This window comes from Chelonia mydas, chromosome 9 (genome assembly GCF_015237465.2).
Source record: "Chelonia mydas isolate rCheMyd1 chromosome 9, rCheMyd1.pri.v2, whole genome shotgun sequence".
NCBI classification, from domain to species: domain Eukaryota; kingdom Metazoa; phylum Chordata; order Testudines; family Cheloniidae; genus Chelonia; species Chelonia mydas.
The window spans coordinates 94858659-94870895 of record NC_057855.1 but is presented as its reverse complement, the minus strand read 5'-3'; the positions used below and the strand labels follow the sequence as shown (position 1 = coordinate 94870895).

General features: G+C 51.1%; 1 protein-coding gene across 5 annotated transcripts in view; it reads right to left on the bottom strand.

Moving 5' to 3' along the window:
• The window catches only part of FGF13 (fibroblast growth factor 13), a 336830-nt gene extending 325376 nt beyond the window's left edge, over positions 1–11454 (bottom strand). The window contains exons 1-2 of one of the 5 annotated variants that reach the window (XM_037909138.2): positions 10742–11454; positions 6885–7055 (exon numbers count right to left, since the gene is read on the bottom strand). In XM_037909138.2, the coding sequence (XP_037765066.1) occupies positions 6885–6933 (49 nt within the window). In that variant the 5' untranslated portion in view covers positions 6934–7055; positions 10742–11454. Of the gene's footprint in view, positions 1–6884; positions 7056–10408 lie in introns of all 5 variants that reach the window. The other 4 variants (XM_043522501.1, XM_043522499.1, XM_043522503.1 and 1 more) reach the window with 4 other exon arrangements.
• Positions 11455–12237: the final 783 nt, after the last annotated feature.

Below are 12237 nucleotides of genomic sequence, written 5' to 3'. Positions count from 1 at the left end.
ACACAAATGTTTTCAGCATCAGGGTCTTGGACTGTAGGCTCTGAAGTGGGAAATGGGTATTAACAGAATGTTTATAATATGCCATGAAGAGATTAAATTTGCCATTGTTGTAGTTGTGTTGGTTCCACGATATTAAAAGAGACAACCTGGGTGAGTACATTTAACTCAGACCAACTTCTATGGGTGAAAGAGACAAGCTTCTGAACTTACACTGAGCTCTTCTTCAGGTCTGACCTGAGTCTCGTCTCTTTCACTAACAGAAGTTAGTCCAGTAAAAGATATTATCTTAGCTACCTTGTCTCTCATGTAAATCTAAGACACTGTATACAGGTCGATAATAGTAATAAAACACTTTACAGAAATCTAAGGCTTTGTATGTTCACTGCTTGCAGGGAGGGACTGACCAGTAAGATTTGGCAAGCTTTTCCACAAAGGAAGGAAAACCAGAATGCACTGGAAGTATCTCTGCTTCTTACATGTACTGTAGTAGAAAAGGTGTGGGAAATTAACATGCATTTGACCCACCACTATACTGCTGTATAAAATTCCCAAAGCACACTGGTAATATCAGTGCTTCTGTAGAAAAAAATCACATCACAAGCTACACAAACCACTTAAAGATAAGTCTTCAGGGGACTGGGGGTGGCATTCAGGAGAACCCACACATGCCTGAGGTCTGAGCCACATGCTTTTGCCTTTCTTCTGGATCTGCATGGGACACTAGAATTCATCCCTTTTGGCAGCTCCTTGCAGGGCTCTTTGGGGCTTTTCTTCTTTTTTGGTTTCCTTTGTCTTTGGAGTTTCCTTTTGAAGATAGGCTTTTGTAACCTGCTGGGAGGCATGTATGATTACTTTAAATTTCATTCTAATCCTAGTTATAGAAAGATGACAGGGTTACACTGCCTTCTGTACAATCAGCAAGTTCTTCATCATAGATACCAGCTATATGTGAGTTAAAAGATTATGAAGTCCAAAAGTTCAGAATTGGGGTCTACAACTGTCATTTTAATGAAGAATCCTTCAACTTATACAGAAAACTAGTGTGAGAACATTGTGGATTTTTGATATGAAAGGTGATTTCCATATTTTTTAATTGCTAGTGTCCTATACATAGAGGTCGGATGTTGAGGATACCACCTTGAGATTCAGAAGGAGTTATTACATCTTTAAAAGAGTTGTACTTTTGCAGAACCAAATGCAGTTACAGATAATGAGTCATAACAAGAGATTGTTACTGTAAATATTCCAAGCATGAATATGTTAACAACAGCCCACTAATTGGAACCAATCCTACAGCCAGATACACAGAACTCTTACTGATGTCAATGGGAATTTTGAATGGATGAGAACCTAACACCAAGAGATGAACATCTGTTGTGACGTGGGATGTTAATATTAAATATAAGGGGGCCTTGCTTCAGATTTTGGCCATAGTTTTACAGTGGGTAATGCAGATATCTTGTCAAGTATCTCTGAGGTCTCAAAAAGAATTGATGCAGGTGCCTTTATAATTACAATAGGCAGGAAACAAAATAATACAACCAAGTTTATCCATTAATTCTGAGTAAGTGATTAAGATACAAACACAACTTCTGATGCAGAAGTCAGTGGTAGCAATGGGCCATAATTAGATCCAGTCTATCACTGGCAGCTAGCTACCAGAACAGAAAACTGAGATCATGTGTCAAGTTGTTGTCACTGGTGAAGTCCACCGGTGTTCTATTTTCTGAGATCCAAAATGGGCAAGGAAACTTTCGAGAAAGAGAAACTCCTTGCTTTCTACCAGATTTGGCAGAACAACAGTGCCTTGGCACCAACAGGTTTTGTCACAAGGTTTTCCCATCTGCAACATATTTTGAGTCCATAGGCTCAGATCAGGAAATTAGCAGCGTGTCTTGCCTTTACACTGCTCTACCTTGTGTCCTTAAAAGAAGTAATTGTCCCATGAATCAGCGAGTGTTACAACTGTTGAGATCAGCTTATTTCTTTTTCTCAGTTTTCCTTAGACCTTTCAATCATAAAGTGGATCATACTGTTTTAGGGAGCACGCCCACAAACAAGACAATCAGCAGCAGGTTTCCCAGAGCTCTGCCTTTTCTGCCAGGCCCCTGAATTTTGTACGTACTCTGTTTCCTGCTGACACCAAGCTAAAACACTACCTACCCTTCCGAAATCTTTCACCCTGACCACCACTGTTTCAACAGAGCTTCAATCTGAGAACAGTCAGCTTTAAAAATACTCCCTCAATTTTGCCTTCAGACAGAGAAAATATAGCACCTGCATTGTGTCACTCTGCTGGCTTAGGCTATCAAACTTCTGTGTAAAGTTATCAAACCTTGCAGCCAAGGTGGCGACAGGAAGAAAGACTATGGCCATCTTGCTGTGTGAAGTTCTGAAACTGCACAATTAAAATTGGGGGAGGGAAAGGGCGGGGAGGGGGAGATAATCCATTTCTTTGGTTTGGGGGATTTTCCCCCAGTGTCCTCAGCAGGGACATGTATGTGGGAATCACCAGTTTACTGCATCCCATCCAAAAGATTGAACTAAATCCTACAAGTGTCTAGGGTATGGTATATGAATATGACACAGCATAAGTTCTCTCAGGAATCAGGACCTGATCCAAAGCCCACTGAAGACTCTAAAGCCCTGTTCCTTCACTGTAAGGCTTGTCTCACCCAACCAAAAGTTTAACAAAGAAAAACAAAATATCTTAGCCCCAAACGGATGATCCTGATAAAGCCCCAACATAGAACGAGACTCTTCATAGGTATCCATCTGTGACGCTGGCTATACCGTTCTCCAAGGGAGTAGACAGACTACTCAAAAGAAGCCCTCAGACAAGATTTCCAACAAAAAAAAGATCTTTCAGGAAAGAATTACCTAAAAAACCATCTGCTTTGCCACTGTCACCCCTATTCCACACATACAATCTCCCTCCCCTTCTTCCCCCGCCCCGGCCCACTCACACACACTTCTCAATACCCCACAGGTAAGGAATCAGGCTGAAGGGAGTTGGTCAAAGTGTTCATTCCTAGGTAAACATGTACTTAACAGAGCCTATTTCTTCAATACATAACTCAAATTGAAAGGGAACTATTTCTGATGGCCAAACTACTACAGCAAGAACGAAGAGCCTTATGCAGCATTCTTAGAGCACCCAAGATTCCCCGTGAAGCCAAAGGGAAATTGGCAGTCAGAAGGAAAGCAAGCTCAGGCCCTGCATTTGTGCAAAGGAGGCAGTCAGGGTGCTCACTTTGGTTCTTCAAAATGAAATGAAAAAGCCAGAGTATTGGTACAGGCATGGATGTAAATCTAGCTATGCAATTGGACTCTGAGTTTATATCCCACCACTGATGGGGATGTATCTTGCAGCTTGTCTAATACTCATTTTTAGACTAGAAATCAATGTTTGCATCTTAAATGTTTTCATATCTGCTGAAGCATTTTCTACAATTTAAAGGTGCAGATGCCCTGCTTCATGGCGCTAATTCACATTGATTACTTAGGCTGAAATACCTGTTCTTCTGGTCCTGACTAACTATTTTTAAAAGCAGCTGCTGTGGTTACAGGTAAGTAGTTATAAATAGGGGCACTAACAAAAGTTGAGGCCAACACTTGCTTCCTTCTCCAAAGAGGATGCAAGGAGAGCAGTTATTTTTAAATTAGAGACAATTGTTCCCTCTGTTATATTGCCTTACTGGAGTTTGCACAGGTGTAACTGAATAGACAATTTGACCTAAATACTTAACACAAGCAGAGAACACTTCCTATGCATGTCTTGTTATTTCCTAGCCAGGTTCCACATCCAGTGGCTCAACTTTTCATGATTCTATTGTAATCAGGACCTATTTCATGGGCCCAGTTAAGAGCTGGTGTAAATAGAGGTAATTCCACAGACTTCAATGGAGTTTGATCTGCTTATATTAGCTCTGAAATTGACCTTACAAGTCCAGTTTAAAAACAGTGGTGAGGGGAGAGTTTTATTTTGAGAATAAATAAGAGTTTTCCTCTTGGATACAAAGTTTCAAAGTATAAAGAGAAAGACTGATATTCAATTCACACTATGAAAACAATTTGCGTTGTCACTCAGTGTGGAACCATAGTATTCTGAGAGCTTTGTTTATATCCGGTTCTTAAACTCCACAATATATTTGAGAAAACAAGGGATGCAGGAAAATCTCTCCAAAACAAACCATGTGAATTTACATAAATATAACTGTGCATCATCCTTGCCAGGACGGGTTAGCCAACCCAGAAGCATAAAGAGTGTACACATATATACAATGGCAAACCTTCCTCTAGTTTGCAGTCAGAGTACAGTTCTGATACACAGATAGAACAGCCAGCCCATTTTGAGAATGGCGGTCTCCGTTTTAAACGTTTAGTTAAGAATGCCATCACTGTCAGTCACCCCAAGAAATCTCCAACCATTTTGAAGAAAAACTAATTCAAATAGGAAACCAGTAGCCTTTGAAGAGAACTTCCATGCAGAAACTGATCAATATTATCTCCTTATCACTACATTGGGGTGCACTTCAGAAGTTCAAAGAAAACAATTATAGCCACACACTGCTACAAAGATATCAAACTTCCTGTAAATATTATCTCCTTATGTTGTCTCTAATATGATTTTTGATATATTAGTCAATTTAAGTTTAGATCTAGATTAAGAGAGACGACACTAATGCCAGTTCTAAGGTGTGCATAAAAGACTCATGCAAATGTAGTTTTCCTTTCGGGTTTTAAATATACACTTTATGGTACATGCTCAGGGACACGTGTGTGTGTGTGTAACTCAGTCTCAGTTAGTTATATGTGTTTGCCTCAATGTTTTGAAATATGAGTATGCCATGCAAACTATACATACGCACCAGAAAGTGTAAGATAAAGATAATGATTTGCAGACTGAATAAAACATTAAACACTTAAGTTACATCGAAAATTTGGAAATGTTACACTAAAGAGCAAGCATTACAGAATCTTCTTGTTTAAGATTATAATGCAGTTCTAAATCATGCAAAGCAACTCCTTGGAATGCAGGAACCTTTCATTCTGTATTGCTTGTTAAGTTATTTTGAGACCTTTCTGGTAAACAAGGCCATTGACAAAAAATGGTTGTTACCAGACTTTTACAGTGAAGTATATTTTTAAAAGGAAAGACCATTCAGTGTAAGAATTTTTTCTTTGGAAAGTGTAGTTTTTTATGACACATCGGGATTATGGATTTTCATATTTTCCACCAAAAGCAATTCAATAAAAATATTTTAAAACAATATTCTGAAGACAATAGATACCATATAACAAGAGGAAACAAAACTTAGTTTAAAAAGCGTATTAAATGCAAAAACAAGTTTGCACAATGCAATGTTTTTATCATGACTTTAGAAGCCAAGAAACTAAAAAGTTAAAAAAAGGAATACATGAAAAAGGTGTCAGCCTTGAAACTGAATTACCTGGCTTTGGTCAAGATGTGCTAGGACTGCTAAAAACAAATAAATAACATACCAGAAAACTTGTGGGTTTTTTTTAAAAGCCAGAAACAGTTTTTTTCTTCATGGAAGGTTAAAAACATGGCATAATTCACCTGTAAGAGCCCAGTGGCTCCACTCTATCACATAAATAAATATTTAAGGCCGTTGATAGATATATTGGAAATGGGTAGCAATGTTCCTTATTAAAAAGATACAGCACAGCACAGGCTACTTTCCCAAATGTACTCATCCAGTCCTCCAAATTAGACAGGCCCTAATACAGACTAATTGCCAGTCACATTTAACCTTGGGTGTCAAGTCCATTAAAGCCAGACCCCTACATTGCCAATAGCAGATTTGTGTTAATTGTTATTAAGCAAAATGTTGCTCTTGTTCTGGGATCCAGTTGGCCACGTTGCACTCAGGCCAAGGTGTGTACTAACCCCACGGACACAGCCCGCGTGTGGGGGAAGGGCTCCTCTTGGAAACCCTGCACCAGCCTTGTGAGGGAGCGGGGAGAAGCAGCAGCATCTCCCCCTGGTTACCGACAGTCCCCCCCCCCCACCCCACCCCTCCGGTGCATTCCGTCCTGCCGCTGCGCAGCTCCCCGGCCACGCCACAGAGCTGCACAGCAAACTAATCCGCCGGCGGCTCCCCACAACTCCGCTCCTCCTCCTCCCCCGTCTCCATGGCAATTGTTACCCAGTTTACATCCAGGAGCAAAACCCGGCCACTGCCTGGCAAGAGCTGGCCCAGGGGAGGGGGATGTGAATCTGATACACAGCATCCCCCCCCCCACACACACACACACGCGCCCCTACCTCCCCGGTGCAGATTACAACAGGGGACCCGCTGCCGCTGGCTGGGGGGCGCAGGGGCTTTCGGCTCCCTGTTCGCAGCCTGTGACCCCCCCCCCCTCCCCGGGGCCAGAGAGCAGATTAGCATCGCAGGGGTCGCGGCCTTGGGGATCGCTCCCAAGCTGGCCGGGCACCTGATCGCAAAGCCAGCCCGGATCCGGCTCGGAACTGGGGCGGGGGGAACTTCTCGGGGCGACGCATCCAGCACTGCGGGCCCCATGGCAGCCCCGTTAACCTCCCCTCCCCGCCACCCCCCCCAACCCCCCCATTGCTGCGAGCACAGAAGCGAATTATCGGCCCCCCGTTCACACACACTATTGACACCCGGTCCAGGCACCTGGCGCTACCCGATGGCCGGAGAAGGGCAGCACTCACCGCGCCCCCCGGCGGGATGCTGCTCTCACACACCCCCAGCAGGCCCCCCCAGATCAAGCGGAGGTGGGGGGGGGGTGTTGTGTTTGTTGTGTCCCCCTCCCCCCGCCAGGTCACCAGGAGGGACGCACGATGCATGGAGCAAGCCGGGTTCATGCGAGGCAGCAGGCTCGGGCGGACTTACCCTTGGAAGCATCTTTCTCTTCTTTGGGCTTGATCACCTTCCCGCTCATAGATCCCAGCTTGCTCGGCGAGATTCCCCAGGAGACTCGCGGACCGCGGCCGGCCGGACCCCGAGAGAAACCTCGGCGGGGGGGAAAGGGGGGGCGAGGGGGGAGGAAAAGGGGAGGGGATCCTGGAAGCAAAAATAAAAATAAATAAATCAATCTCTCCTCCTCCTCCTCCTCCTCCTCGGCCGGCCTGCACCAGAGAGGAGACGGGGTGGGGTGAGTGACGGGGCCGCTCGGGCAGAGTCTCCCCCCGGCCCTGCTCTCCGCCCGCCGCCCCACCTGTGCCGGCTGCAGGGAGCAGACCCCTGCCCGGCTCCGGGCGCCCTGGGGGGGGGGGGGCAGACCAGGGGGCGGCGGGGGTGGGGGGGATGGAGCAGACCGGAGGGGGGGTGATGGGTGCGGGATGAGCTCGCCGCATCCCCCCGCTGGAGGAAGGCGCGGGCACCCAGCGGAACGGGGTCGCTGCCGGCGGGGGGAAGGCCAGGACAAGGGAGGGGACCCGCAGCCCCTTCCCCGCTGCCCTCCGCCCCAGGGATCCCGCAGGCGAGTGGCGGCCGGGAGGGGGCTGCTGGCCAGGACGCGGGGGCTGCTGGCCAGAGCCTCGGGAGACCCTCCTGCTAGAAACGGGCAGGAGGGGGTGTGTGTGTGGGGTGGGGGGGTCCAAGCGAGGAGATCCTGCCCCGTCCCACCCCCACCTGCGGGCAGGGGACCCGGCCCCAGCGCTGGCGAGCGGGGCCTTTGTGAGCACGCCAGCAGACAAAGCCCCCAGTGCAGGCTCCTGCCGCTCTGTATTCACGGTAGCCCCAGCCAGCGTCAGCTCCCCCCCCGCCACACTCGCACCTCTGTCCGGGGGGGGTGGCGGTGGGGCGGTGCTCTCGCCTCCCCCTCTCCCCAAACCGGGGCACCGATCCGGGAAGGCAGCGGGGTCTGGGATAACCGCGTGCGGCAAGAACTCACCCCCCCCACCTCCAAAAAAAAAAAAAAATCTCCCGCCTCCTGCTGAGATCGCCGCTGGGGGCCGCCTGGCCTGTTCCCAGGGGTGAGCCCGAGCTGGGGCTGCGTGCGACCAGCCTGGACCCGGGCGAGCCCGGCGGGGTGCGGGGGCCCCGGAGCAGAGAGCTAGGCTTGCGGAGCGGGCTGCCAAATCCCCGGCGAAGGGGAGAGAGACGCGCGCCAAGCAGGGGCTGGGAAGGGGCTCGGGGACATAGGGGGGCTGGAGCCGGAGAGGCACCTCCCTCGCCTGCTAGACCGGGGTGCGACCCGCCCCAGGGGCCAGGTGCTCCGGGGATTTTTACGGGTTGTTGTAACCAAACTCTTGCCTTGGAAGGGGAGCTGTAGCTAACCCAGCACAGAGCCCCGGCTCGACCCCAGCTGGGAGGCGAGTATTGCACCCCCGCCCTCCCACGCACCCACCGATTCGATTCAGTGGATACGAACCGGGCCAGGGACTGGTCGCGCTGGGTTAGGAGTAGGGAGCCGGAGGCTGGAGATCACGCAGGAGCGGGACCCTGTTGCTGCAGGCAAACGGAAACGCAGCAGCAGCTGCGGGGGGGAGCTGAGCCTGAAAGGGGGCGAACCTCAGGGGCAGGGGGAGCGTTTTTCTGCAAAGATCCGCGTGCGAACGGAGCAGCTCCCCGAGTGATCGGGGGCCGCGTGGAGCGCACAGGGGTGCGGTGCAAGCTATGGCAGGGGAAGGGAGGGTTTAGCTGCATCCCACGGGTATTTCTGAGAAGGATCAGACGAGCTCCGGGGCATGTAGGCTTCTAGGAAGCCACAAGCAGACCATCGACAGCCCCTCTCCCATTTCACGCTGACACCGTCGGGCCAGTTTTCCTCTACACTTTTGTGAGGGTCTCTGTTTCCCCCCTTCTTCTGTGATCGTGGCTGTTTTGAAGGCGCCCAAGGGAGCAATAGGCAGTGGCCCCCTTGCGCCTTATGCGTCTGGGTGCTATATAAAGAGAGACACGTCCATGCACTGGCTACAGCTCATAAATAAGAGGTTTGGGTTACCTACGTGCCGCACGAGCCTTGGTTGTGAACTTTCCCTTCCTCTCAGGGAGTTGATTGAACACGGCTAGAGAAACACGAACGGCGCTTCTCAAACCTGCCACCAACTAATCAGCACCAGCTGCTCTTACCTTTCCCAAGCCCCCTGCTGCAGCCCTGGCCCAGGCAAAACCGCGCTGAGGAGGGGACACCTGGGAGCTTGGCTAGACTAAGGAGCGCGGGCTACCGGACCTACTGTCTGCCTCGGGTCGGGTTGTTCTTCGTCTCCTTCATCGACCCTTCTGTATTTTTTTTTAAACCAGGGTTTCCGGAAGAACCACGAGCTTGGGAGTCTTGTGGTGGAAGGTGCATTGGAAAAGGTTGGATTCTGCAGTGCACACAGCACTCCCGTCTGGGTCTCTTCTACTCATTTCGCATAGTGCGCTTTCAGAGTCTAAAACGTGTGTGTGTGGGGGGGGGGGGGGGGGGGGCTGTGTTGTTGTTAAGCCACTCAGCACGTTGAAGACGCAGGCAGGGAACTATAGTCTCCTGTCATGCATTTCCCACCCAATCCTGTAAAGTCTCCCTTTGCTTCGTGTCACAATTCGCAGTACGAAAATCCCACGGCCTGGAGCTTAGCTGAAGCAAGACACGGGCACCCCACGGTCAGCTCTGGCGAGCTCTGGGCAGAATTCTAACTTCATTTTCCACGTGGACCCAGCAACCAAACCCCGCGCTCATGGATGGTCCTGACAGGTGCCATTTCTGGCCCGATCCCTACGTTTCCTGTCACCCAACAGGAGCTGCGCACCGTAGCAGAAATCAGCAGAGAGCTGCCCTGTGCACACTGGGTTTCTGAACACTTAATACACACAAACGGCGCTGATTCTATATTTAGACTGAAGAGTCTTTGCAGATCACAAAGCAGAGCCACCCAGCCTTCCTAAGGGGTTCTTAAAAACATCTTCCCCAAAGCCCCCCACAGAGAGGGCGCTCAGAGGTAAAAAGTCTTCAAACTGGGATCCCTAAAGCACCTCAAATGTATCTCCAGGTCCCCAGCCAAATGGCCCGATCCGCGGAGAAACCGAACCGGGGCTACGGGCATGGAGATCCCTTGGAAATCGGGCCACTTGTGTAGGTGCCCCGCTTCATGACCAACCGTTTCAAGTGCCCAGCGGAGGAAGCAGGAGGAGAATCCGCCCCCAGAAGACACCCCCCCCCAGGCGTTCCCCCTCAAACGGTTCGTTCCCCACACGCAATGAAAGTCCATCGGCTTGGACTCAGTCCACTTCATGCACACGTTCTCCTCCGGTCCCTCTTCCAGCTACACACCGGCGCCTAATGTCAAGCGCCCACTACAGCAGTGTCTTCCGTCCTTCTCTTCCCCCACCCCCTATCGTGACAAGGGATAGACTAAAACGGGCAGGAAGACGGGTTTCAGGGCGAAAGGAGACTAAGGAGTGCCCAGACACCTCCCCCTATCCCCATTTACCTGGGGTCGCTGAGCCTCCGCCTCACCTATGCTTAATTAGGGACCGTATTGCGTCCGCTCTCGGAGAAATCGGAGTGTGGCCAGATGTACGCACAGAGAGAAGCGAAGCGAAGCTACGGGGGTCCCAGAGTCCGGGAGTTCGATTCCACAGATCACCGGGAGGTGGAGAGCAGAGCGGCGGTTAATTCAGAGCAGCCCTTTAGAAGAAGGGGAAGGCGTCCCGGTGCACGCTGCAGCAGTTCGCCTTGGTTCCGATTTACACGCCGCTTGCCCGCGCTAAGCGGGTCGCCCTCGTGTTTTGGTTGCTCTGCCCGGTGGGTTTCTCTCACCTACCTTACGCTGGAGACGTGTTGCGAAGCCCTGCCTGGGAGAGCCACCCGCCAAATCCCGCACCGCCGAGCGGAGCGAGCGCCGCCAAGCCCCCGGCACCGGGGAACTCGCGATCCTGCCCCACGCACGTGCTTTTCCGCCCCGCTCCACTCGCTCGGGTCCAGCCCCTCAGCCGAGCCCAGCCTCCAGGTCGCGCTGAGAAGGGGGAAGCAGCATGGCAGTGGCAATTGCAAGGACCGCCTGCTAAAGGCAGTCGGCGGGCCGCCTGCCCCGGAGAGTGGGAAGTCACAGGGTCTCGCTAAGTGCGGCTATTTTTAGTGGGGCTGAATTCCTCCCCCACTTCTGTGACTTTCCAACTCGCCCTCGGTGCAGAAGACAGCTGTGGGCAGAGCCCTGCGAGGAAACACACTGGGGGGGTGCGTGTAGGAGAAGATGGGGGGAGAGAAACGGAGGCACCGCTGTCTGGTTTACGCGGCTGCTCGGGTTGCTTCCCTCCCCCGAGAGCTGCCGAGCCCCGCAGCCATGGGCGCGCCGCAATGGGGAACCGGTCCCTTCAGCGCAGCCTGAAACCCAATCGGCTGGGTGACGCGCGGAGGTGAAATCGCCAACAGGTGTTGCGCAGGCTCGGGCATGGTCCGAGCTGAAACCCCGGCGCTCGGGCCAGGGGCCAGTGTCTCCCGTGGGATTACCGACCCCACCCCATCTGGATTCCCGGGCGCTACGAAGCCGGGATTTCAAGGGAGAACTGGGGGCCTGCCGCATCCGGATCGCTTTTGCAGGCTGCGAGTGGGGGGGGGGGGGGGGGGGGGAGCGGCTATGTTTCGTTTCAGAGTCATTGACAGGATCATCTGCAAGCCCCAGGCAGGCCGGGGGTACCCGAGGCAGGCAGCCGCCGGGCAGTGCTGGTGGAAGCGGGGCTGGTTGAGAAGGTCATAAAACAGCTCGAACTGATTTTTCCCTTGCGCCGCAGCCATTCCTTCCGCACCAGGTCTAGCTGCAGGAGCCTGCTTGTTTCCCCTGCCTCTGATCTGTGCTGACTTTGTACGGATCCGTTAGCCGGGATGGCAAAAAGTCAACACCCCCCCCCCCACACACACACACAAACACCCCCCCCCAAAACCAACTAAGCACTGAAATGATTATCCGCAGGCTGGCTCACTGGACGGGACAAACGCAAACACTTAAAATGCACTGCGCTGGACTTTTCTTTTACACCAGTGAAATGCCATTGCAGATGCTTGATTTACACCAAAGCCAATGAGAGGAGAACCAGGCCCATTTAGATTATGGCTCAAATGTTAGGACAAAACCAAGACTGATTTTCCTGTTAGCATTTATAAACTGATTCCCGCCCCCCCCCCCCTTAAAAACACACTAAGCAGAAAATTAATTGCCAGCCCTTCAGCCAGGGAGTTATTTTTTCCCCCTTCGTACTGTTTACTTCCGCTATAATAATTTCAATTCACTGGGTTTGGAAACAGAATGGATCTGACAGCCTC